This window comes from Lissotriton vulgaris, chromosome 1_1 (genome assembly GCF_964263255.1).
Source record: "Lissotriton vulgaris chromosome 1_1, aLisVul1.2, whole genome shotgun sequence".
Classification (NCBI taxonomy): domain Eukaryota; kingdom Metazoa; phylum Chordata; class Amphibia; order Caudata; family Salamandridae; genus Lissotriton; species Lissotriton vulgaris.
The window spans coordinates 1,826,414,780-1,826,442,759 of record NC_141685.1 but is presented as its reverse complement, the minus strand read 5'-3'; the positions used below and the strand labels follow the sequence as shown (position 1 = coordinate 1,826,442,759).

The 27,980-nt window shown below is 44.7% G+C and overlaps 1 protein-coding gene across 1 annotated transcript in view; it reads right to left on the bottom strand.

Annotated features, from left to right (window-relative positions):
* WASHC4 (WASH complex subunit 4) overlaps positions 1-27,980 on the bottom strand; it is a 975,954-nt gene that overhangs the window by 526,302 nt on the left and 421,672 nt on the right. The window contains exons 20-21 of the mRNA XM_086919270.1: positions 8,945-9,061; positions 1,022-1,190 (exon numbers count right to left, since the gene is read on the bottom strand). Of these exons, the coding sequence (XP_086775396.1) occupies positions 1,022-1,190; positions 8,945-9,061 (286 nt within the window). The remainder of the gene's footprint in view (positions 1-1,021; positions 1,191-8,944; positions 9,062-27,980) is intronic.

The following is a 27,980-nucleotide window of genomic DNA, read 5'->3' as shown; positions in this document are numbered from 1 at the left end:
CATCTATGTTCCGAAGGAGGCAGCTAGGTATAACTCTATTTCAATGTCCCCTAGGTAATTCGAGACCAGGCCTTTAATACTGGTGAACTCAGTAAACTGTATTTTGTTTTTAAAACTAAAAAAGCAACATTTGATAAAACCCAGAGACCACTAGAAAGAGCAGTATTGGCAAAAGAACAGCCACACAGGTGTTATTGCTTGTAGTTAAGAAGCACAGCATTCAACTTCTCTATGGCCTTACTGCTCTGAGATCATACCCATTAACTAATGCCTATACAAAAAGGGAGTGTTTAAAGAGTCCCAAAAAAATTATTTAGAATGTTCAAATAGTTTATATTGAAGCATTTTCTGGTAAACCTTATCCCATTAAAAATATAGTCCTACAGATATCAAATAAAGCAGGAGCCATGAAATTGTGTTTTTTAATGCAAAGTTTTCTTTTATGATTCTTCCAGTAATCATCCAACATTAGCCAGTCAACGCATTTCATTCCCAGAATGGAACTTCATCAGTTTTTTAAACAGTTTATCCGATGAATCGTCAATAGGACTTGTGCAAAAAAGCTTCATGTGGAAAGAATATTGGGTACGTCTTTGCAATATACACAGGTCCTAGAGAGGAACAGGAAACGTGACCTCTGTTTGATGTATACTATTGACGATGAGTGATCGGAACAACTGAGTAAAACCCTGATGAAATCCCATTCTGCAGACGAAATGAGTAGGCTGGGCTAATGTTGGATGAATACTGTAAGACTCAATAAAAGAAATGTTTGAATTGAAACACATTTTAATGGCTCCTACCTTATTGGATATCTGAAGGACTGTATTTTTCATGGGATAAGGTTCACAAGGGAATGCTTCAATATCAACTTGTTGAACAATCTAAATATTTTTTTATGGGTCTTTAAGCACCTAGAGCACTTTGTTCATGTTACTCTGTCTTCTGGATTCAACACACCGGAAATATAACTAAAGAGAAATGGTCAGCACCTGACTTCTTACAAGCACAATTTACATACCTTTGATGTCGATGAATCTGTTGAAAAATCGAATTGGTTTCAGTGTGAAAAAATGTGCCAAGTCTTTCATACCAACTTTGAAAGGATTTCTCTCATCTAGTTTCAGATGTGTGTGAACTGATAGCCGAAGATCTTCCTCAATTTCTTTGCACAGCTTGTCCAACAGGTGCTGCACAAAAAAGGAGAGTAGAACAGAGAGCCATAGTTTATATCATGTTAGACAGACTTACAGAACCGACTAAAATGTCAAAAGAAAATAGAGAATCTAATCCTCGCAGGAGGTGTGACATAAAAATACCTCCGGGAAATGTATATATCACATGCAGATTATTTGTAAAACAGTGGTGCAGTCGCCAATCTGTTGGTAAGGGTGACACATCATTAAAAAGGCAATCCTATTTGTGATTCCTTACTAACCCCACTTATCAATTGCCCAAAAACTTTATAGTAAAAGAATTCAAACAACGTATGAGCATTACAAAGTTGGTGCACATTGGTCATACAGTTCAAAAGTTGCAGAGGGTTCCCAAAAGTGTAATTTTTCTACTCTAAACATTGTCCCAGAGCAAATTTCAGCCATGCTTAAGTCTAATTCCATTGGACAGAATTAACCAATTTGTGTTTAATACATGTAATCCTTTCCGCCATTCCATGCCTTTTCTTGGTTGGGTACACATTTATCCAGTCGTTAGCAGATATAATGCAATACATGAGTGTCAAACGCGCATGTGCCAGTGCTATATATTTCATTAACAGTTGCAGTCTATTGCTTTAAATGGCAAAGTCGGGCTAGCAGTGCACAACTGCTCTACTAGTCTGGAGTGGGAGATTGGGAAACTCGTTATACGAGGGGAACCTCCAGCGTAGCACAACCAGTGCTTCAACCCTAGATTACCCCTCTAGCTTACATGCCCTGGGTACCAGGATACCATATACTAGGGACTTACAGGTAAGTCAGCCATTTCCAATTGGGTATAGCCAATTTGAAATACACTTTAGGGTCAGGGCACCAGCATGGAGGGCTTAATAGGAGTCCTCAGTTAAGTCAGAGTCGAAAAACCAGCAGCATCAGTGTAACAACTTGGGGGTGACCATACAAAATGAGGCTTTTCCTTACCGCCACCTATTCTCACTTTCTGGTTTACTTGAAAGATAGAGAAACAGCTTGGAACAACTTCCAGCATATTGGGCAAATAATGATCTCCGAGACATGCTTCCATTAGGAATACGACACTGGGGTTTAGATTGTTAATGAGCCTCCTAAGCTCACACTTCTATTTAGCCAGATACCTGGTATTTATGAGATAAAAGCTAAACTGCTTATCAATACCGAGGGATAAAGGGGAATCATGGTCCAAAGAAGGATAGTTACAAACAGCATGGCATGATGGACAGCTAAGTTATTTTAGATCAAAATGGCAACAATAGGTTATAATTACCCTTTGGGCGCATACTAAGCAGCACTTTTGAGGGAAAATGAATCTGGTACTAGGTAAAACATCACTAGGGTCGGGGAGCTAGGTGCAGTCCAGGCATGGTTGGGCAAAGACGGACTTGCCTTTCGCATGTCAGTGGCGCGAACGCTGCATGCACCCACTGAGCAGATGCGCAGCTCCATCCTTTTTAAAGCCCTACATCTTATCAGGGTGTGTGGTTAAAAGGCTAGAGCCTTAACGCGCCGATAGTAAAAGATCCTGTGTGGGAGGTCAAGCTCGCTTACCTCCACACACTAAAAGGAAAACAAAGAATAATTAAAATATTGTGAAAATGAAATCATAAAAATTAAAGCAAGACTTCAATGAGTTAAAGGCCCCGTGAAAGCCAGCACCTCCATATACACAAGGAAAACAAAAACCCTAAATGGGTGTTGTCGGCCCAAATGACAACACTGTTTCATGGGTGAGTGTTGCAGCTGCAGCTTTAACTTTGCAAGATGTTTAGGTTATGTACGCTAAGTTACAGGCATTTGTAGAGCGAGTGAACATTGGAATGGTTTCTTGGCACTTAGGTAACAGAAGTATTGTGTGCAGCTGATCAGGGCTCTGTCGTATGCTTGCTTAAAAAGTCTGGTTTTTAGTGCCTGAAACCCATGTAGCGGGGGGAGCTCTTTTCGCAAGTGGTAGGGCGCTCCTTATGTGGAGGGGCGGAGCCTCCCATGTTCTTCTTGTTGAATTTGGGGGTGGTGAGGAGGTTCATGTAGATGATCTGAGATTTCGGTTGGGAGTGCTTTTTTTAATACAGGATGCTATGGGGGGGCGGTCTTACGTGAAGGGATTTAAAAAGAATGCAGCCCGTCTTGAAGACTGTCCTTTGTTCTACAGGAAGCCAGTGTAATATTGTCATCCCTGATGGCCAGAATGAGAGACTCCAAAGATTGAGCTTGTTTCTCGGTATAACAATTTCTGTTCTTTTCAGAATTAAGCTTTAGAGGATTGTTGTTTATAAAGTCAAGGATGAACAGCATTATGTTTTGAAAGGCTTCCTGCAATTCAGACGAGTTGTTGATAGTGAAGAGTAACTGCATGTTGTCTGCATAATTGTAGATTCTACCATTCATTTGTTTTAAGATATGTACTAGAGGGCAGATGTACAGGTTGAACAGGTATGGGGACAGGGAGGACCCCTGGGTACTCAGCAGTTCAACTGAACCTTGGATGAGCTGAAGGGAGTCAATCGAACCAACTGAAAGCGGTTTCTCAGGAAAGAGACAATCCAGTTAAGAACTCTGCCTTGCAGCCCCCCGGGCCTCGACGCGATCCACCAAGAGGTTGTAGTTGACAGTGTCGAAGGCCGCCGATAGGTCAAGGAGGACTAGCGCCTGGGTAATGGTCCTATTGACTTCTTCTCTCAAGTCACACATCACAGAGAGGATGAAATCTTCTATGGAGTGGGCTGGCCAGAAACCCGCTTGATGGGGATTGAGAAAACTAGGTTCCTCTAGGAAGGAGTAGAGGTGACTAGCGATGTAGGCCTCTAGTGCCTTTACTTGGAAAGAAAGCGAAGAAAAATCGGCAGTAGTTTTTCAGGATAAGTGGATCTTGGCCAACTTTTTTTCAAGCAGTACCACAATGGCCTCTTTAAAGGGACTAGGCAACATGCCTTGTTTGATGGATGAGTTAAGGAGGGATATAGTCAGGTCTGGGAATGCACAGAACAATGTTTTTAGTATTTTACAGCGACAAGTATTATTGGGAGATCCTAACTTAACTTTAGTCAACAAGTCCACTAGGCTATCCTTGCTGATAGCAAGGAAGTTGGAGAGAGTGATTAAGTGTGTGAAAGCTCTAAACTTGGTGTGGATAGGTTACATAATATGGCGCTTAAAAAGAAATGTATTGTAATCCTGCCATTTTAACATCTTTACCGTGGATTGAATTTCGAACATGACAGAATAATTCAAATATGAATACTGATTTAACAACCAATGCCTTTTGCTGTTCAAAGTGTTGAATATTTATCGCACCCCGAAGCTGGTGATAGAATGGGAGCAGGCCTCAATTACTGCTGTACCATTCAAAAGTTAAGAAACAAAATATTGGAACAGATTCCCAATCACTGTAATTCCACTCAAAAATAGGTACTCAATAACCAGACATCATTTGAAAATCTACTTAAGGGAAAAGCATCATATACATCGAATCAGACAATGTTTTTCATTCCTTTTCCGGAACTACTGTGAAATTATATAGATAGTATGTTGACAGTCAACCATTTAACTATAGGAAGCAAGACCTCTGACCTCCTCTCTCCCCCTGCAGCTCTGCTGTTAAGTGCAGCTGCTGCTGCCCTGTGCAGTGTTGTGTACAGGTAGGTATTTGAGACCCTCCTCCACCAGCAGGCTACTGCCTGCGCCTCATCCCTGGTGGTCCAGTGGGAAAGCCTTGCTCTTCTGGTAGTTCCACTGCTGTCTGTGCTGTATTGTGCCCATTTTCTTTCGTTTTTCTGTCTTTGTCTTTGTTTTCTGTCTTTGTTATTGTGCCTGTTTTCCTGTCTTTTAACTCTGTATTTTTATTGGTTATCTGTTTACCTTGTCTCTCTCGGTTTGTCCTGTTTTTTTCTGCCTGTTTAACTTTCCTGCTGCTGTTGCTCCCGCGGCCACTCCCCCCTGCTGCTTTCCCGCCCCCACCTCCCAACTGCGCTTCCCTACCCTCATCCCTATTTAATGGTGGCCGATGCATGGCAGCGCACAGTGGGCGTGCCAAAGTAAAGCCCATCTGTGCCTGCTGTTCAGCCGCGCCTCTGGCCTGCCAAAGGCAAGCCCGTCTGCGCCCGTCCACGACCTAACCACGACCAGCGCTAGGGCCCTGGTACTCTGACCACAGAACGGTATGACTCAGCTGCCCTCCTCACACTCAACCCCGAAGGAAAAACAACTGCCAGCTGTCCATGCCGAAAACCACCCATGGCCATTTCTCCTGCCGCCACACGTGCACCACCCTCCGCACCATGACAGCCGCCACCCCCAAGCCGGTCGCCAACACCACCGAAGCCCTGAAGTTAATCCTCTTCAATGTGCACTCCCTGCACATGCTGTAGAGATCTGGGACCTCCTCGACACCCTCTCGCCAGACATCGTCCAGGAAACCTGGACCAACGCCTCCACCACCCCAACATCACCACCGCCATTCCTGATGGCTACAAGATACAGAGGAAGGACCGCCCCAACTGCCCAGGAGGAGGACTCGCCATCGCACACAAGAGCTCCCTCCGTCTCTCCACTTCCACCATAAGCGACTCCTCTACCGCCCCCTAACACCTTCACTTTCAGATCGAGACCAACCTTAGAACCACTCTTCGCGCTACCCTCGCCTACCTACCCGTGCTGCATTCACCACTACTACTGCCGACCTTGTCACACCCCACGCCATTGCCCCCATGGACTACATACTCATCGGAGACCTGAACTTCCAACTCGACAACCTCAGCAACCCCAACTCCACCACCCTCCTGGACAACCTAGCCAACATCAGACTGAAAAGAGCTCATCACCATCCCTACCCACAAAACCCCATCTTCGCAGGTGGGAACAACATCTGTTTCAGCCACACCACACAGCCTCTGTGGACGAACCACTACTGCGTACACTTCTCTTTCAACACCGCCACCACTCCCAAAGCCACTCCTCGCCCTCTGTGAAGGAACTGGAGCAAGGTCATAGAGGAGCACCTCAACTCCACCCTCAGCTGCGACGCCCCCCGCCTCAACCGACGCCAACTCTGCAGCCAAGGAACTACACCACTGGATCACCAACTGCGCAGAAAAGCTTGCACCCCATCATACCACAGACCGACACCCCCTTAAAGACCACCTGGTTCACCACCGACCTCAAGAAGCCAGACACTCCTGCAGACGTCTCGAAAAACGATGGAGAAACAGCACAATCACGGAAGACCTGACCACCTACAAGACTTCCACTAACACATAAGACTCACAAAGAAGACCTTCATCCGGAACAAAATCCTCACCAACTACAGCAACTCAAAGGAGCTCTTCAACATCATCCAGCAATTCACCAAGCCCCACAGCGAAGCCACAGACGTCACTCCATCCCAAGACCTCTGCAACAAACTTGGTTCCCACTTCCACCTGAAATTCAAAGCCCTATATGACAACTTCAGAGATCAGACTCCAGAAACCACCCTTCCCTCCAGCAATGACAGCCGGCCCACCATCACCACCTGTACCCCAGTCACCACCGAAGATACCACCACTACCATGACGAGAACCCACTTAAGAACCTCAACAGACCCCTGCCCTCCGCACATCTTCCACAGAGCCGCTGCCGCCATTGAGCCCCAGCTATGATGCACCATCTACGCCACCTTCCCAGACGACTGGAAACGCACAGAAGTCAAGCCCCTCCTCAAGAAACCCTCTGCAGACCCGACGGACCTAAAGAACTACCGACCCATCTTTCTACTTTCTTTCGAGGCCAAAGTCCCCAAGAAGATCGTCAATGCCCAGCTGACAATCTTCATCGAAGAGAACAACATCCTCAACCCATCTAAATACGGATTCTGCACCAACCACAGCGCCAAGACCACCCTTCTCACCGCCACGGATGACATCAGCATGCTCCTCGACCAAGGCCACACCGCAGCCCTCATCCTACTCGATCTCTCTGCAGCCTCCAACACCGTCTCCCACCGCACCCTCGCAGCCAGACTCCAAGATGCCGGAATACAGGGAACTGCCCTCGACTGGCTCTGCTCCTTCCTCGCCGGCAGTAACCATGGATCAGCCTCCCGCCTTTCCTCTCCGAACCCACAGAGATCAACTGCAGAGTATCACAAGGAGCATTGCTCAGTCCCACACTCTTCAACATCTACATGGCCCCCCTCACCGCCATCGTCAGACAGCATGAACTGTATTCTAGGCCAACGACATCCAGCTCATCCTCTCCCTCACGAGGAACCCCGAAAGCACCAGACTCAGCTTCGAAGAAAGAATGAAAGACGTTGCAGCTTGGATGAGCAGCAGCTGCCTGAAACTCAACTCGGAGAAGACAGCAGTCCTAGTCCTCTGACCCTCCCCCTCCTTGTGGGACAACTCCTGGTGGCCCTTCGCCCTCTGCACTATCCCCACCCCCACGGACCACACCCAAAACCTCAGCATCATTCTCGACTACTCCCTCACCATGACCCGACAGATCAACACCATTGCCTCTACCTGCTTCAATACCCTCCACATCCACCGCAAGACCTTCAAGTGAATCCCCCCACCCCCCGCCGAAGCCAGAAAGATAGTGACTCATGCAGTCATAACAATCACACTGAACTACGGATATGCCCTCTACTCTGGAACCAACAAATCCCTGCTATGCAAACTCCAGACCATGCCGAACACTGCCACCAAACCTGTCCTTGGCATCCCACAGCATGAGCACATCACCCAACACCTGCGAGACCTCCACTGGCTCCCCGTTGAGAAGAGAGTAACCTTCAAGCTACTAACCCACACCTACAAATCCCTCCTCCTCCACAACAGCGGATCCAAATATCTCAACGAAAGAGTCTCCTTCCACGCACCCAAAAGAAACCTTTGATCGAACGAGCTTCCAGTCAGCATCAGACACTTCCCTACTCTGCATACCTTCAGGAAGAGCCTCAAGACCTGGCTCTTCGGCTGGTCTGGTGCTGCACCCCCGCTCCCCTCAGTGCCTTGAGACTCTCACGGTTGAGCAGCACACTTTAAACCCTCTGATTGATTGATTGGTGTAATTAGGTACATGTGACCTGGACATTTTGCATAACTGAAGTTAAGGGAGTGTGCATAGTTATTTCACTGTAGCACACAACATTTACAATGTGAGAGGGACTGCCTTGGATTTCTCAAGATAAAATAAACAAATTAAATTATCATAAGTTAAAAGTAGATTTTCTATTACCATTCAAACAATATCGATCCTTGCCATCACACCACAAGGTACCATTTCCAGAAGAAACTTTAGTGGGAAACCAAAGAAACCCAGTCAAGACAACATGCTAGACAGTCTCTGGTTCAGAACCCTGCAATGAAACTTTAGTTCACTATGCACACATCATATTCTTGAACACTAGGGCTTTCTTAAGTGATGGGCTTGTGCTTAAGAAAATAGAGGCTATTATCTTTATAAGGGTTATTTGCTAAAATACGCAATCCTTATTGATTTTCAGACTCGGCTCACTAATTTGTGACTTTTTGAAGCTTGAAAACTGTAAAGATAAAAGTGTGCATTTTGATTAAATCGAGTTGGCTTTTGAACTCTTACCAGTTGCCATAAATGCTTACATCCTAATTGGTTGGTTAAGTAACAAATTTATTTATAATAACACACCTTTACAAGCAAGAATACATTTCTACAACCAACCTATTTCTAATACTACCAACATTTTGTCGAGACTGAAATGAAGAGCCTTAACTTGGGAGTGGCAGGTACTGTACCTCATTCAAAACAGCCATAGTTTCTTTGTCATAGGAATCTAGAAGAACTTCATAGGACTCCAGATGCCTGGCATGCATCATTGCAGGTACACAGTTCCACAAAGCACTGAACATGAACTGAAAAAACATATATAAAGTCAGTAAACTTTAGACACATAGCTAAGCACAGATTATAATGTCAGCAATAATTAAAATACACAAGATGCCAATGCATCAATCAGCCTGAAGCACAACACCCAAAGGTATATTGCACTAGAGCAACTTTGGGCCCGATTTAGATTTTGGCAGATGGGTTACTCCGTCACATCAGTGAGGGATATCCTGTCCGCCGAAATATACATTACATAGGTTATATTATATTTCGGCGGATGGCATATGTGCCATCGTTGTGATAATGTAACCCGTCCACCAATATCTAAACAGGTCCTTTGACTACTTACATACGTATCATGCTTCGACATATACCTTACTTCGAACATGTCGTATGAAACAGACGCAAGAATACCATAACAACATTTAAAGAAATTGCTCTATAAAGAAAAAATATTTAAAACAATTTAAAGATTAAAACCAACAAAATCAGCAGAACTTTAGGAGCAGAAGTACATTTTCTTGATCAAAAATAAAAATAGAGAATGCAGAAATTGTCTTCCACAGTCCCTAAATACAAGACATAATAATAGTACATGGATTCAGGAGGACTAGATCAAACCCAATGTAGAAAGATAACAGGATCTATGCTGTTTCAGAATTTTTACGTAATCAAACAAGAGTGCCTCCCACTAATCAATCACCGCCAAAATCAAGGCAAGTTGAAGACGCTATTTGTCGTTTTCAACAAGGTACTTTTATTTATACCAGTTACTTTTTTAGTTTATACCATGTCTGTCGAACACAACGTATGATAGGCAGAAAAGACCTATACATATCATGAATTTTAAACAAAGTTAAGTGATTCAATGCAACATAATGTCAAAATTAAATGTGGTCCTAAATGTGGTCACAACTGTACAAAAATCAATGTGGAACAGACAGAAACATTAAACATATATTCCAAATACATTGTGCAACACATTTTTACATACGTAGAAGGTTTGATTAAAGCAAAGAAAGTGCAATGCAAAGAAAGGAAGAATTAGGAAAAGGAGCGCAAAAGTCAATTCGAAACTCTTTTTGTCGCCAGCAATAGCTTAAAATTAGATTGTCCTTTTCTAATTGGCCGACGCGTTTCGAATCCAGGAAATAACTGTCCGGATTCTCCTCAGGGCATAATTACTCTGTCTGTGGAATTACAAAAGGGGAAAGTTTTTCAGTTTCATGAATAAGCTAAGAGGCAAAGCTCCTTACGTAGTGACAATCAGCTAAACCTACCGCTTTTGAAAGAACTAAATTCAGCGGGAGTATTTATAAGTGCAGGCTGGAGAATGGGTCCAAAGTTTGGAGCGCCTACAATCAAAGTAAGTGGACATTAGCACAAACATGAACATTTGGATGCTGGCGCATAACAGCAAATGGGAAATGAGCGTACCGTCATTAATTTCAAAGTTGGTGGAGACGGCTGTCTATTGCGGAAAGAGGGGCTCAGCGGCGTGCTCGCAATTACAGGAAGGCCCGTGGCGCTGTGTGTGGAAAAATATTTATAGGTATTAGAGAGCTGCGTTCTGGGTTTGAAAACAGTTTAATTCCGACGTGCGGAAATAGTACCTTTTAGGTTTTTCACAGGGATTGGTCCAAGAGGATCCTGATGCCTGGAAAGACTTCGACGTGTCAAAGGTTTTAGACGGGCTCCATCTCCGCTAAGGGAAAACGGAAGCAATGTTAGTATGGGTCTGGCGTCTGTCCTATGCAGCGCGCTGATCCACGGCGCTTTGCCGCTGGAGCATCGCTTACCTCGGTGTAGCTCGGATGACCGCTCACAACACTCTGCCTGGTTTTCCAAGATGGATGCTGTCACGGTTGCTATGACAATAAGTCATTGTAAAGGTCGCTTGGAATTGTGGGATTTGTAGTTTGTGCTAATGTCGCGTGTTTGAATGGGTGGTAGCCCATATTTATGACTAAAAACGAAGTGAATACTGGGACGAGACCAGAGCGGTCGTCAGGTACCAAGACAATATTGGATCAGAGTCTGGCGACTTCAGATAAGCTGTTGAGGCCCCTCTGTACACTGTTGAATTTCATTATTAAATATGCTTCTGTTTTCAAAAGCATTCTGTCTACATCCACGTTGCTTTGTGACGGGCGCAATGTATACAAGACCGTCCATTTGAGATGATTGGCATCATGGTTGGCATTTATAAAATGTTCAACCATGGGGGCAGTCATGATTTTATTCTTGATCCTGGACCGGTGTTGGCAAATACGTGTGTTTACTTGTTGTGTCGTTTTGCCAATGTAGATTTGGTCACAGGGACACTGGACCAGGTAAACGACATTCTTAGTTTTACAGTTTGTAAAGTCAGAGTGTTTCCATCTAGTGGTCCCGTGTTGGAACTCATCGCCCTCGATAGTGTTTGGGCATACAACACAGGTGCCACACTTGTGGTGCCCTGTAATTGGTTTAAGGTTCCACTGACTCAACAGGTCACTTTTCTTTTTAGGTAAAGTCACATCTGCCCTCATGATGTGTTGTCCCACATTTTGATTCCTCTTGTAGGCAAACAAAGGGTTTGATAATGGGCAATCTAAATTCGCCAATAGGTGCCAATTGCTCAGCACTGTTTTTCTCAATCTGTGGGTGTCTGGTCCGAAGGTGGTGACACAGACCAATCTTTCAAGTGTAGGTTTGGGCCGTACTTGCAGCAGAGTTTCACGGGGGGTGAAACGTGCTCTTGTTAGGGAGTGTTTTAGCAATTTCTTGGGGTACCCCCTCTCCTGCATTTCTTGACAAAACGTCTCAGCATGAGACGTGAAGTCTCTCAAGTTCGAACAGTTCCTCCTGATTCGCAATAATTGCCCATATGGAAGGTTAGATTTCAGATTCCTGGGGTGCGCACTCTTATGGTGCAAGATAGTATTCCTGTCTGTATCCTTTTTGTGGAGGGAAGATTTCAGAACACCGTTGATGTTTATAATTTCAACGTCAAGGAAGGTCATCCTTTCATTGCTTTGTGCCATCGAAAATTTGATGTCGATATGCCGGTTGTTAAGCCAGTCATGGAAAGCTACCAGGTCTGTCTGGCTCCCCTGCCACAGGAGCCAGACGTCATCTATGTAGCGGAGCCATTGTAGAATGTGGTGTTTGAAGGGATTATTGTTGTCAACAAACATCTGTTCGTACTGCGCCATGTACAGTACGGCCATTTCGGGGGCATAAGGGCACCCCATCGCGGTGCCCTTGACCTGCATGAAAAACTCCCCATTAAATGAAAAGTAATTCTTTTTTAATGCAATTTCGGCCAATCTTAAAATGAAAGCAGTGGGTACTTGGTGGGGCCTCTCTCTCTGGTTTAGATACATTTCCATCACCTCTAGCGCTTCTTCTTGGGGAATCTGCGTGTAGAGGGAGGTGACATCCATTGTAACTAGCAGTTGGGTCTCAGGGTTGAACGCTGTATCTTCAACCTTGAGGAGAAAATCAGTTGTATCGCGTAAATACGATTTGACAGTTTTTAGAAAGGGTTTCAAAAAGAAATCCACGTACTAAGAAAGGGGCTCAAGACACGAGTCACACCCAGACACGATTGGGCGTCCTGGGGGCTCTTGGAGGCTCTTGTGGATTTTTGGCAAGAGGTAAAGCACTGGAGTTCTCGGGTGTTTCCTTAGTAAATAGTCATGCTCTTTTTTGCCTAGAAAGCCACCGTCCACGCCATTCTGTAATGTGTCTACAATTAGTCTTTGGATGTCTTTGACTGGATCTTCTTGGAGGCGTCTGTACCAGGTTGCATTGTTTACCTGTTTGTTGCCTTCTGCTAAATATTTTTCACGGGCCCACACCACCACCGCCCCGCCTTTGTCGGCCTGTTTTATGATGATGGGATTGTCTTCTTTTAACGCTTTGATTGCTGCACGCTGTTTGTGGCCTATGTTTTGTTGTACAAAATGTCTACCTTTTTCCATTTTCTCTATCGATGACAGGAGGACCTGTTCGAATGCGAGAACCTCTTTAGGAACATTTTGGTAGGGGACAAATGTGGACTTATTGCGCAGTCCAGTGACTTCTGTAGTGGGTGAGGAAGGATGATTCCAAAAGAAGACCCTGAGACGGATTTTACGACAAAACTCAATAGCTTCCAGCTTGAGTTTTGTATAATCAGTTTTCCTGCCAGGCACAAATTTAAGGCCCAACGCTAGGACTGAATGTTCATCTGGTGTTAGCGGTCTGTTGGACAAATTAACTACAGCACTGGAACCCTCTATGACTTGTATGAGCGGTTCCTGGTTCGCATCTCCCACAGTTGTTTGAACCGGGCCTTTGGCTGTTGGCCCTGGTCTAAAAAAGCCACCTGTTTTTTGTTTGGATTGCGATTGTCGGACCCTGATGAATCAGAGGAAGAGGTTTCCGAAAATGTTGTGAATCTATTCCTTGAGCGGCCTTGAAAGGTTGAAAGGGCTCTGCGGGATTCTTGTTGGGTATAGTAATCCTCCTTTAAGAAGGGGTATACTTGTTCGATTTTGAATGCCTTCACGTCTCTTTCATATTTAAAAGTCTTATCATTGATTGTATTATCTCTGAAAGTTCTAATGTCTTTCTCAATTTTCTCCAATAATGTCTTGGCGTCCGTCACAGCCGGACTGGTCTTAATCGTCTCAATAAGTTCCTCGATTTCTTTTTGTTCTTGTAAGCACAACCTCTGTGCAGCTATTGCTGGCGACAAAAAGAGTTTCGAATTGACTTTCGCGCTCCTTTTCCTAATTCTTCCTTTCTTTGCATTTCACTTTCTTTGCTTTAATCAAACCTTCTACGTATGTAAAAATGTGTTGCACGATGTATTTGGAATATATGTTTAATGTTTCTGTCTGTTCCACATTGATTTTTGTACAGTTGTGACCACATTTAGGACCACATTTAATTTTGACATTATGTTGCATTGAATCACTTAACTTTGTTTAAAATTCATGATATGTATAGGTCTTTTCTGCCTATCATACGTTGTGTTCGACAGACATGGTATAAACTAAAAAAGTAACTGGTATAAATAAAAGTACCTTGTTGAAAACGACAAATAGCGTCTTCAACTTGCCTTGATTTTGGCGGTGATTGATTAGTGGGAGGCACTCTTGTTTGATTACGTATATATTAGGCCCAGCCTTCTCACTTGTCCTCTTAGGGCCAAGCTCCCCTTGTTCTTCTAGTTAGTGCGGGCAACTTCCCGCGAGAGCTTACGGACACCCCTGTCGTTTGTTTCTTACATGTGAGACATTTCCTTTGGGAACCCCCGTTTCCCCACAATTATGGCAGATAAAGATACGCTATCTTTTAGCGAAAATCACATTCAGAATTTGATCGACAACTCTCCTTTTTCAAATGTGACACTCAGCTCTACCGCCAAACAGCAAAATGAATCGGATCGTTTAATACGATTACAAAAAAAGCATGTACGCACGGAACTGCACGGACATTTTCTCCTGAGGCACCTGAAAGGGGGTACAATCCCTTGGGGCTTACAGGTGAAAAATGTCCCTGTAATATTCGTGGAAGATGCAGAATATAAAAAAGGCTTCAGCTTTATCAATACGAAGTGCAGCAGGGACCTCATGGTCCACACTATAGATACTGCACAGAGGTTGTGCTTACAAGAACAAAAAGAAATCGAGGAACTTATTGAGACGATTAAGACCAGTCCGGCTGTGACGGACGCCAAGACATTATTGGAGAAAATTGAGAAAGATATTAGAACTTTCAGAGATAATACTATCAATGATAAGACTTTTAAATATGAAAGAGACGTGAAGGCATTCAAAATCGAACAAGTATACCCCTTCTTAAAGGAGGATTACTATACCCAACAAGAATCCCGCAGAGCCCTTTCAACCTTTCAAGGCCGCTCAAGGAATAGATTCACAACATTTTCGGAAACCTCTTCCTCTGATTCATCAGGGTCCGACAATCGCAATCCAAACAAAAAACAGGTGGCTTTTTTAGACCAGGGCCAACAGCCAAAGGCCCGGTTCAAACAACCGTGGGAGATGCGAACCAGGAACCGCTCATACAAGTCATAGAGGGTTCCAGTGCTGTAGTTAATTTGTCCAACAGACCGCTAACACCAGATGAACATTCAGTCCTAGCGTTGGGCCTTAAATTTGTGCCTGGCAGGAAAACTGATTATACAAAACTCAAGCTGGAAGCTATTGAGTTTTGTCGTAAAATCCGTCTCAGGGTCTTCTTTTGGAATCATCCTTCCTCGCCCACTACAGAAGTCACTGGACTGCGCAATAAGTCCACATTTGTCCCCTACCAAAATGTTCCTAAAGAGGTTCTCGCATTCGAACAGGTCCTCCTGTCATCGATAGAGAAAATGGAAAAAGGTAGACATTTTGTACAACAAAACATAGGCCACAAACAGCGTGCAGCAATCAAAGCGTTAAAAGAAGACAATTCCATCATCATAAAACAGGCCGACAAAGGCGGGGCGGTGATGGTGTGGGCCCGTGAAAAATATTTAGCAGAAGGCAACAAACAGGTAAACAATGCAACCTGGTACAGACGCCTCCAAGAAGATCCAGTCAAAGACATCCAAAGACTAATTGTAGACACATTACAGAATGGCGTGGACGGTGGCTTTCTAGGCAAAAAAGAGCATGACTATTTACTAAGGAAACACCCGAGAACTCCAGTGCTTTACCTCTTGCCAAAAATCCACAAGAGCCTCCAAGAGCCCCCAGGACGCCCAATCGTGTCTGGGTGTGACTCGTGTCTTGAGCCCCTTTCTCAGTACGTGGATTTCTTTTTGAAACCCTTTCTAAAAACGGTCAAATCGTATTTACGCGATACAACTGATTTTCTCCTCAAGGTTGAAGATACAGCGTTCAACCCTGAGACCCAACTGCTAGTTACAATGGATGTCACCTCCCTCTACACGCAGATTCCCCAGGAAGAAGCGCTAGAGGTGATGGAAATTTATCTAAACCAGAGAGAGAGGCCCCACCAAGTACCCACTGCTTTCATTTTAAGATTGGCCGAAATTGCATTAAAAAAGAATTACTTTTCATTTAATGGGGAGTTTTTCATGCAGGTCAAGGGCACCGCGATGGGGTGCCCTTATGCCCCAGAAATGGCCGTACTGTACATGGCGCAGTACGAACAGATGTTTGTTGACAACAATAATCCCTTCAAACAACACATTCTACAATGGCTCCGCTACATAGATGGCGTCTGGCTCCTGTGGCAGGGGAGCCAGACAGACCTGGTAGCTTTCCATGACTGGCTTAACAACCGGCATATCGACATCAAATTTTCGATGGCACAAAGCAATGAAAGGATGACCTTCCTTGACGTTGAAATTATAAACATCAACGGTGTTCTGAAATCTTCCCTCCACAAAAAGTATACAGACAGGAATACTATCTTGCACCATAAGAGTGCGCACCCCAGGAATCTGAAATCTAACCTTCCATATGGGCAATTATTGCGAATCAGGAGGAACTGTTCGAACTTGAGAGACTTCACGTCTCATGCTGAGACGTTTTGTCAAGAAATGCAGGAGAGGGGGTACCCCAAGAAATTGCTAAAACACTCCCTAACAAGAGCACGTTTCACCCCCCGTGAAACTCTGATGCAAGTACGGCCCAAACCTACACTTGAAAGATTGGTCTGTGTCACCACCTTCGGACCAGACACCCACAGATTGAGAAAAACAGTGCTGAGCAATTGGCACCTATTGGCGAATTTAGATTGCCCATTATCAAACCCTTTGTTTGCCTACAAGAGGAATCAAAATGTGGGACAACACATCATGAGGGCAGATGTGACTTTACCTAAAAAGAAAAGTGACCTGTTGAGTCAGTGGAACCTTAAACCAATTACAGGGCACCACAAGTGTGGCACCTGTGTTGTATGCCCAAACACTATCGAGGGCGATGAGTTCCAACACGGGACCACTAGATGGAAACACTCTGACTTTACAAACTGTAAAACTAAGAATGTCGTTTACCTGGTCCAGTGTCCCTGTGACCAAATCTACATTGGCAAAACGACACAACACAAGTAAACACACGTATTTGCCAACACCGGTCCAGGATCAAGAATAAAATCATGACTGCCCCCATGGTTGAACATTTTATAAATGCCAACCATGATGCCAATCATCTCAAATGGACGGTCTTGTATACATTGCGCCCGTCACAAAGCAACGTGGATGTAGACAGAATGCTTTTGAAAACAGAAGCATATTTAATAATGAAATTCAACAGTGTACAGAGAGGCCTCAACAGCTTATCTGAAGTCGCCAGACTCTGATCCAATATTGTCTTGGTTCCTGACGACGGCTCTGGTCTCGTCCCAGTATTCACTTCGTTTTTAGTCATAAATATGGGCTACCACCCATTCAAACACGCGACATTAGCACAAACTACAAATCCCACAATTCCAAGCGACCTTTACAATGACTTATTGTCATAGCAACCGTGACAGCATCCATCTTGGGAAACCAGGCAGAGTGTTGTGAGCGGTCATCCGAGCTACACCGAGGTAAGCGATGCTCCAGCGGCAAAGCGCCGCGGATCAGCGCGCTGCATAGGACAGACGCCAGACCCATACTAACATTGCTTCCGTTTTCCCTTAGCGGAGATGGAGCCCGTCTAAAACCTTTGACACGTCGAAGTCTTTCCAGGCATCGGGATCCTCTTGGACCAATCCCTGTGAAAAACCTAAAAGGTACTATTTCCGCACGTCGGAATTAAACTGTTTTCAAACCCAGAACGCAGCTCTCTAATACCTATAAATATTTTTCCACACACAGCGCCACGGGCCTTCCTGTAATTGCGAGCACGCCGCTGAGCCCCTCTTTCCGCAATAGACAGCCGTCTCCACCAACTTTGAAATTAATGACGGTACGCTCATTTCCCATTTGCTGTTATGCGCCAGCATCCAAATGTTCATGTTTGTGCTAATGTCCACTTACTTTGATTGTAGGCGCTCCAAACTTTGGACCCATTCTCCAGCCTGCACTTATAAATACTCCCGCTGAATTTACTTCTTTCAAAAGCGGTAGGTTTAGCTGATTGTCACTACGTAAGGAGCTTTGCCTCTTAGCTTATTCATGAAACTGAAAAACTTTCCCCTTTTGTAATTCCACAGACAGAGTAATTATGCCCTGAGGAGAATCCGGACAGTTATTTCCTGGATTCGAAACGCGTCGGCCAATTAGAAAAGGACAATCTAATTTTAAGCTATTGCTGGCGACAAAAAGAGTTTCGAATTGACTTTCGCGCTCCTTTTCCTAATTCTTCCTTTCTTTGCATTTCACTTTCTTTGCTTTAATCAAACCTTCTACGTATGTAAAAATGTGTTGCACGATGTATTTGGAATATATGTTTAATGTTTCTGTCTGTTCCACATTGATTTTTGTACAGTTGTGACCACATTTAGGACCACATTTAATTTTGACATTATGTTGCATTGAATCACTTAACTTTGTTTAAAATTCATGAAATGTATAGGTCTTTTCTGCCTATCATACGTTGTGTTCGACAGACATGGTATAAACTAAAAAAGTAACTGGTATAAATAAAAGTACCTTGTTGAAAACGACAAATAGCGTCTTCAACTTGCCTTGATTTTGGCGGTGATTGATTAGTGGGAGGCACTCTTGTTTGATTACGTATATATTAGGCCCAGCCTTCTCACTTGTCCTCTTAGGGCCAAGCTCCCCTTGTTCTCGTTTCAGAATTTTTAGCAAGGCCTCATTATATTTTTAATCTTCCACTTAAAAAATTAATCGAAATTATTTACAAATGGCAAAATTTACCTTCAGATAAAATTGTTGGCGTTTAAAAAGAGGAAATGATAATATAGGACATAAAGGTTCATAAAACCAACACCGTACCCAGAGCAGATTCTTTGCTCTCTTTGAACTAAAGAGGATGAAAGTAATATGCAAGTTCCTTGTTGAAAGAAAATTAATGAAGAACTCTGCCTCTGCACTCAGTTGTTTACATAGTAAACTACATATGTATTTGTTTTCCTTTCATACGTATTTTATGCATACAGTATCTTTAAAGTATTGTCTGATGCTAGAAAAATGTTATTACAAATTAGAGGATCAGAGCATAGCCCTTGATTAGAATACTAGTAAACCTGAGTCTAGCCTCAATGCTGCAGTAGGTAAACTAGAGCAAACCGACAATAAGTGCTGTCAGATTTCACCCTCCTTAATTTGCAGTAGTTTGACCAGTGTAGGGGAAAATACACAACTCCATATAGAACCATGAGTAGAATGTTTGCTACCTAGGCTACCTTTAGAGAGTAAAGATTAAGTCGCCCCACTTTTGCAAAGTATTCATGCAACCCCAGCCCACATGATCTGACACACAATTTCTCGTTAGCAAGATGGGTTTTCATAAAGTATGTTACACCACAACTAAAAGCTTGGTGCCTAGCCTTCACATGCATTTGAGCACAAATTTCTTCCTGCAAAATATCATGACCTTTGTCTTTTAAAAATTAATAGAACTAAAATTAAATAGCTCTTACATTTTTTTCAAAAAACAAATGGTGGTCTAATTAAGAAAGGCATCACCAAGGTTGGTGGCTAGTTTTGTGGACCCTCTAGAGATTTCATACGTCCTCAGTATCCGTCATGTATATAAAGCTAATAAAGTAATGAGGCCAAAAGGCACTATTGACACAGTCTATTTTAAGTGTTCATTTTAGATGAATAGTATCAAAAATTACTTTTTTGAAATATCCAGGGTATCAGAAATGACTACGCCCCAACTGTGTAAACTTTGCTTTTCACCTTTAGTATTGTACAATCTCAGAACCACGGACACATCAACTAGGGACCAAGTACAACAATTATAGCTTAACTCTCAGAGTAACGAAACAGAACAGTCCAAGGGTGACTCAAAGATGTGCTAAGAACTATAAGAACAAGCCTCTTACCTCAGCAACACCGTAGCTGGTAGAGACTATCTAGCCGCAGATTTTTCATCTAAGAATTAACCCCAGGCGTCAGAATGGATCTAGAAATTTTCATGAGCAGTACCCCCTGCGCATCGGGCAGGTGGCATCATTTGGCTCTGCATGGGGTTGTCTGCGCTGGAAGTGACAATCACAGTGCCTATATAGGCACTACCATGGGGCGCTGACGTCAGTTACTTTTCACCACTTTCCATGCCCGAAGCGCAGAGCCACAAAGTACACTGACCATTGGTGTGGAAAAGTAGGGCTCTGAAAGGTGGAAAACCCTGTTTGCAGAGTGGGGAGGGTAGGTGGGTAGGTCGGTAAGGAATCTGCAGTTCGATAGAGTCTCTTCCAGATAAGGAGTTACTGAAGGTAAGTAAGAGGCATACCCTATGCACACACTTGATAAGTATAAAAAGGTCACGATGTGGCCCTGGACAACTTGACAGTTATATGCAGAGGAACAACAATAATGCATTCAATATTAAGCAATTGGTTTACAAGAATGGACATATATAGACAGAAATGGTCTTGTTATCTTGATTTAATTTGTCATAGCTTGAAAACAACCAGCCGACACGTGTTTCATCGCATCTCGCGAATCTTCAGGGCTCTGTATGGTTGTGTATGGTTGTGTGTAGACCACGAACACAGACACCCGGGAGTTACGAAGCGAACCAGACGTCTGCAGACGGCCACTTGCACGAGGCGATAGAGCGACCTCTTTCAGTCCTCAGATGAGAAAACTTGGATACGGAACGTTCTAAACTTTTTCAAAACCCAATACCATCTCCCGGGTTACCCAAAAAAGCGCATTACGCTCATCAGCAGCCATTTAACCCAACCTGACCTTTGAATCTTATATTGGTCTTGGGCCCCTCCGGGTCGGAAGTATCACCGGAAGAGCGACCTCGTGGTCTACACACAACCATACAGAGCCCTGAAGATTCGCGAGATGCGATGAAACACGTGTCGGCTGGTTGTTTTCAAGCTATGACAAATTAAATCAAGATAACAAGACCATTTCTGTCTATATATGTCCATTCTTGTAAACCAATTGCTTAATATTGAATGCATTATTGTTGTTCCTCTGCATATAACTGTCAAGTTGTCCAGGGTCACATCGTGACCTTTTTATACTTATCAAGTGTGTGCATAGGGTATGCCTCTCATTGTAACGTTGGATTAGTACAGCTTGCTTACTTCTCCTTTGGGTGGTTATATGGTTGTCCACTCACCCAGTTGCACCACCACTCACTCTATTCTATAGTGCTTCCATTCTGGCAGTGCGCCCATCTTCTGACCTCTAAAAACCATTGTTTTCCCTATTACTGAAGGTAAGTAACTAGTGTAAGTAACTTGTTCACCTGATAAAGACTTTTAACCACAGATTCCTTATTATAGAATAGATACCCAAGCAAGATTTCTCCGGAGGTTGGTCTGTGGACTAGTTTCACACATGGAAGTCCTGAATGACATAACGGGCAAAGTGGCTATCCCTATGGACCAGACTGTCCATACAATAGTGCTTTGTAAACATGTGCAGGGAAGTCGTCGCTGCTGCATGGCAGATGTGCAGGAGTGGAACTCCATGAGTTAACCCAGTTGCTGCAGCTTTTGCTCTGGTGGAATGAGCACACAAACCCTCAGGAGTTGCGTTTTAGCCAGTTACAGATTTTGATAGAGTATTATCTATTGCAAGATGGTCCTTTTCTGTATGGGCCGTCCCTTCTTCGCTCAGACATACCCCACGAAGAGTTGGTCATCCACCTAGAACTTTTGTGCGATCAAGGAATAACGATAACATACTTTATGGGTCCAGGCGGAGAAAAACACTCCTCTTCTTTGGAGGGATGAGGCAGAGTGTATAAAGCAGGAAGAGTGACGGACTGGCCTACATGAAATGGAGTGACCACTATCACAAGAAAGCAAGCTCCCGTACGAAGCACCAGTTTGACTGGGTACATATTAAGATAAAAAGGTGTGGATGGTGAGGCCTGACCCTCCGGTCAGAAGTTATTGCCAGCAGGAAAGCTGACTTGCTCGTAAGGTGCCTAAGTGGAAAATTGTGCAGAGACTTAACCGGAGCAAACATAAGTAAAGTGAGGACAAGATTAAGGTCGAACTGAGGTATAATAAAGAGAGAAGGTGTAAACAAATGTTGTAAAGCTTTCAGAAACCTATTCGCAATAGGGTATTTAAAGAGGGATAGCTGATCAGACAATTGCAAAAAGCGGAAATGGCAGAAAGATAGCCCTTCCGAGTGCCCAGTGCGAAACCCTGCTGGGCACAGGAAAGGATGAACAGGGGAACCTGAGAAAGGAGGCAGAAAGAGGATCACTTTGTCTTTCTGTATACCATGCAAAAAAAATTCCCAACAGCAAGCGTAAATCATGCTGGGGGAGGGACACCTTGCTGCCAAGATGATATCACAACCTTCGGGAGGAAGGTCAAAAGCTATCAACTGTTGCAGCTCAATCTCCATGCAAGAAGGCGGTACATTGGCAGGCTTGGGTAGAGAACCCTTCCCTACTACTGCGACAAAAGATCTTCCAGAAGGGGCAGCCTGATCGGAGGACAGATCGCCATGATCAACAGCTTGGGAAACCATACTCTCTGTGTCCAAAACTGATCCAGAAGGATTATTTGGACCAGGTCTTTCCTGATCTTTTTGAGAACTCTGGCAGGAGTGGTATGGGTGAAAAGGCATCCAGGAGGCCTGAGCTCCACTCAAGAGGAAAAACATGTCCGAGTAAAAAACTACAGCGTGCAGAACTGCTGACATTGTGCATTCTCGTTGACGGCAAACAAATCTAACCAAGGCTCTCCTCACTGCTGAAAGAGACCTTGCACCACCTCTGGAAGGAGACGCCATTTGTGATCCTAGAGGCATCACCAACCCTGGTATCCACAGAACCTGCCAGGTGTTGAACCACCAGGGAAATGCCCTGTTGTTCCAACCACGTCTAAAGACACAGGGCCAAACCCGCCCTGTTTGTTGCAGTACCACATGGCGGTGGTGAGGTCTGAACACCTGCACTAGCCTTTCCTTGATGGAGGGTGGAAAACCTTTTAATGCTAATCCCATCACTCAGAGATCCAACAGGTAGATGTGGATCCCGGATTCCGCCGGAGACCACAGTCCTCTGATCTCTACCTCTCCCGGATGGCCGCCCCATCGCAAGAGTGAGCCTCTGTCACAACTGTCATATATAGTTGGGAAAGGGATAGGGGTCTGCCGCTGACCCAATCGTGGTTTCTTAACCACAACTGCATCTTTTGCAGTTCCGTCCGAGTTCTGGACCATGTTGGAAAGATTCCCATGATGCTGCGTTCCCTGGAACTTCAGGTCCCACGGCAGAACCTCCATATGCCAACAGACGTGGGTCACCAGCAGGATGCAGGAGGCCTTGAGGCACAGCAGCCTCAGTCAGTCTCACCAAAATCCAGGTTAGAGGCTAAAACATATGTATCATAGCCTGACTATCCTGGACTCGCCATTTGGGAAGATCGGCCCAAAACTGCACCACATACAGAACAGCTTAGATGAAAGGAAGCATCTAAGAAAGAGTTAGGTGTGACTTCAGCAGGTTGATAGTGAACCCCAGCATATGCAGAAGGTCCGCCATAGTGTGGAGGTGGGAGACTACAGCCTGGGGCGAACCCACCTTTAATAGCCAGCCAGATAGGGCACCCCTGATCTAAGCAGAGGAGCTGCAACCACCACCATCACCTTGGTGAACACCTAAGGGGCACTGGTGAGGCCAAATGGGAGTACAGCAAACTGAAAGTGCTAATAGCCCACTGTGAATCGCAGGTAACAACTGTGGGCAGGCAGGACGGAAATATGGAAATATGCGTCCTGCAAATCCTATGTTACCATCCAGTCTCCTGGGTTCGGGGTAGAAAGAATCTGAGCAAAAGTGAGCGATTTGAACTTCTTCTTAAGGAAGAAGTTGAGAAAGCATAGGTCGAGGATAGAAGAAAGGCTTCAGTCCTTCTTGGGCACCAGCCAGTAGCAGGAGTAATAACCACAACCCACTTCTGGCATGGGCACTCTCTGTGGCTCCTTTGGCCAACCGAGCCATCACTTCCTGGTGGAGACAGGATAGGTGGTCCTCTGTCACACTGCTGTAAGTCGGTGGCATAGGGGGAGGGGTACTCTCGAAGGGGAGAAAATAGCCACTTCTGACAATCTGCAAAACCCACCTATCTGATATTAGGAACTGCCGTTGGGCAGGTGATGGTGAATCCTGCCGCCCAAGGCGTGCCCATGATGGCCAACAGGAAGACTAGGAGGGCTTGGAGGCTGTGGCTGCTGGAGTGGGAGAATGAACCGATATCAGGCCATCCGACCCACAGGGACAGTAGGTACCGTGTCCACCACAATGCAGAGGCTGGACAGCTTGTACTCCGAGGTGGCTGGGCATAGCCGCTTCCATGGCCACTAGAGAAGCAAAAGGCAGATTGAGAGTGAAGAGGAGCTATGGAAAGGCCCATGGACCTGGCTGTAGCCCTTCTGTCCTTTACGTACTCCAGCACCAAATCTGCCTCGTCTCCGAAGAGACGGGAGCCACCAGAGGACATGTCCATGAGTGATGTCTGGACATCCCCAGAAAAGCCAGAAGTCCTCAACCATACGTGGCGCTGCAGGGCCACTTGCGACGAAACTGCTCTCCCTAGAGAATTGGAGGTGTCTAGCCTTCATCTAATGGCAACCTTAGCTGCAGCCCTCCTGTCGATAACAGCCTGAGAGAGCACGGCCCAGGCCTTCTCCAGGACCGTTGCCATCACCTGCGCAACTGTATCCCACAGAGCATGGGAGTAGCAGCCCAAAAGGCATGCAGTGTTCTTCGACCACAATGCCAGGTTGATGGAAGAATTTTTTCTCTTGTTTAAATTGTCCAGCTGCTTGGATTACCGATCCTGGGGTGCGGTTGGGAATACACCAGGATTTACTTGTGAAGTGGAGGCTTGGACCATTAGGCTCTCCATGACCAGGTCCCAAGAAGGACATCAGTAAGTGCTTCATTGAATCGGATAAGCGCTCAGAATGGGACACTACCGGTTGCAGCACTTCTGTCAAGACATTAGTCTTGAGTGCCACCGGGGGCAGACTAAGATCCAGGACCTCAGCTGTCCGCTGCACCACTATAGTGAATGAAGCTCCCTCCTCTGTAGCTACAGTATGGGCAGAAAGCATGTCAGTATCAGTTTAAGTCCTAGTCCATAGCGATAGGATTCAGGCTCCAGCCTGGAAGAAAAGGTTTCAGTCGTCGCCAGAGTCGATGTCCAGCGATGCCAGAGTCGGGGATATAAATGGGGGTGGTGATGCGGTAAGCGCGGGCAGTGCAAGAATGTTCGGTAGAGACTGACGCCGGGGAAGGTCGCCATGGCACGACAGGATGGATCTAGTAGGGGCCCCTCCCAAACAGGGGGCGACATAGGCACACCAGAGTGAATGGACCACTCAAATAGGAGGTTTTGGGCTCATAAAATTCTGATATTTGAGCAGAATTTCTCCAGCTTCCAGAAATGAGGGGTGGCGCAGAGTCAGCCCAGGAGTTGGCTGAAGCGAGAAGCAAGGTGTCAAGGAACGCTCCCTCGTCTCTTTAGTAAACAGACAAGGTAAAGTCGAAGCAAGCTTTAATGACAACTTCTTTTTGCGGGACTGAGACTTACCCGAATGGCTCGATGACTTGGAGTGCAAGGACGACCTCGGACTACGCTACCAAGACATTTTTCTCGACCAGGACCTTGAGCATCATGGTGTCCCATTTTGAGTCATCAGGACCTTGAGGGATCATTCCCTCAAGATCTTTAATGCGTGGCAAGGCAGTCGGGACAGGCCTTTGGGTTATGGTCTCGTTCAAAGTGAACAAGGTATGGGTCCGTCACCATCATCCGTCGCTGCAAGACTCTAAGATGGCCGTCTTTGATGACATATCTGCCACACCAGGAGGTAAAACCTTAAAAAAGACTATAAAAATGTTTTAAAAAAAACTTTAGTCATAAAGTGACTATGGGGAGGCTCTTCCCGGTTCTGTGCTGACTGGTGGAAAGAAAAGAACTGAAGTCAGCACACCTGGGTGGTGCTTATATAGGCACCATGACCGTCACTTCCAGCATAGTCAACGCCAACGACGCCATGTGGAGCCGAACTATGCCATCTACCGGCGTTCACGGGTACTACAGACAAAAAATTCAAATCCAGTTTAACGCCTGGGGATAATTCTATGGTAAGAAATCTGAGACTAGAAGTCTCTATCAGATACACACAACCACAGCAAAGCACACTGAATAAATAAGTGTTGAGTCAATGCCTTTTCTTTTAAAGAGGAAAAGTACTTAAATACACACAATAAAATATTATTCACAAATTACAAAATGGCATGTAGAAATACCAGTATATTCGTAAACTAACGAGGATGCAAATTGCATAACCTAATAAAGGTCACAGGAAGTAACTAACTCCCTAAATCGAGACTACATCCCCACAGCAGCAAAACCTTAAACATATATATGAAAAGGTTACTCATCATGTAAGCATTTGTTTGTGGCATATAGTGTTATTGATTCACATGTTCTGCATACTCCGCCAACTAGTCTTGGACATGGACGTGTAGTACTTGTTTTTCATAGAAGAGGTCTTTCGAGACACGAGGTATAATGACTCCTTCTATGACTGGTAATGCGCATGGGTATCGACTCCATAGTGACATTGTTTTCCCACATGGAGTGTGAGGATGGAGTATGAAAATGCACAAGGATGACCATGCAAGGAGAAAAGGTATGAAAGAAATAAAGTTAAAGGATATTTATATAGACAACACCCGAAGGCTTCTAGAGCGGAGGGTGGATGCATATGAATCGGCAGCACTACATGCCAAGAACAGATGCTTAAAGGGTAACTAACATTTTCCATTTGTGGAATGAGCAGCTGAGCACAGAATGCAAAGCAGCTCTCCATGAAGTGGTGGCTAGCTAGAGGATGTTGCAAAGGTTTGGAAAAGTGCACATCGTACCGCCTGGCCCACTTGAGCCAGTTGTCATATCTAGACATTCACAAAGTAGTATTTGGTGAACGTGTATGATTTAGACCAAGGAACTGCCTTACAGTTATCGGCTATTGGGATGTTTCCAGAGAAACACAAAACAGGCTGCTTTTTTACATGTCGAATGCAGTCTTGGTGGAGCAGGAAGATGTCTTTTAGCCTTAGTGTAGCAGGTTTCAATGCACTTAACTACCCAGCAAGCTAACCCTGCTTTTGAAATGGAACTGCCTTTGTGGTTTAGAGTAGGTGACAAGTAACTGTTGCGTTTTATGAAATTATTTTGTCCTATCAATGTAATACATCAGGCCCCTCTTTACATCTAGGGTTGTACTGCTCTACTACCGAATATGGGTGTGGGAAAAATACCAGGAAATCAATTTTCTACTTAAGGCAGAGAGAGATCACCTTGGGTGGAAACTTTGGCTTTATTTCGAAGGGCTTCCCTATCAGCATGAACCTTAACAAAAGGCTCTTCCAGCATGAGTGCTTAGATCTCGCTCACACGCCTCAGGTAAGCGATTGCCACAAGAACTCTTTCCAAGACAAAAATTGGAGAGAGCAATAATGAAGTAGCTCAAAAGGGGGTCCAAGTGAGACCTATACTGAGGTTCTAGGATAGGGCCAGGGGTATCCTGGCAAGTCCTTCTATAAATGCTTTAATGACTGGGAAGTGAAGAGTGTTTCCTGCTTTGGAAGTATGCGGCCACTGCTACTAAATGTAAAAGACTTGAAGTGCAAAACATGACTGAGCATTGCAAGTGCAACAGCTAATAATGTCCTGCACTGTAGGCTTTAGTGGATCAATGTATTTGGGTAGGTAGTAGTGAACAGGTCTCTTCCACTTTTCCACATACATGCTTGAGTAGTAAGACTGTAGCCTCCATGAGGACGGACATATGTTCAAAAGGTAAACTAA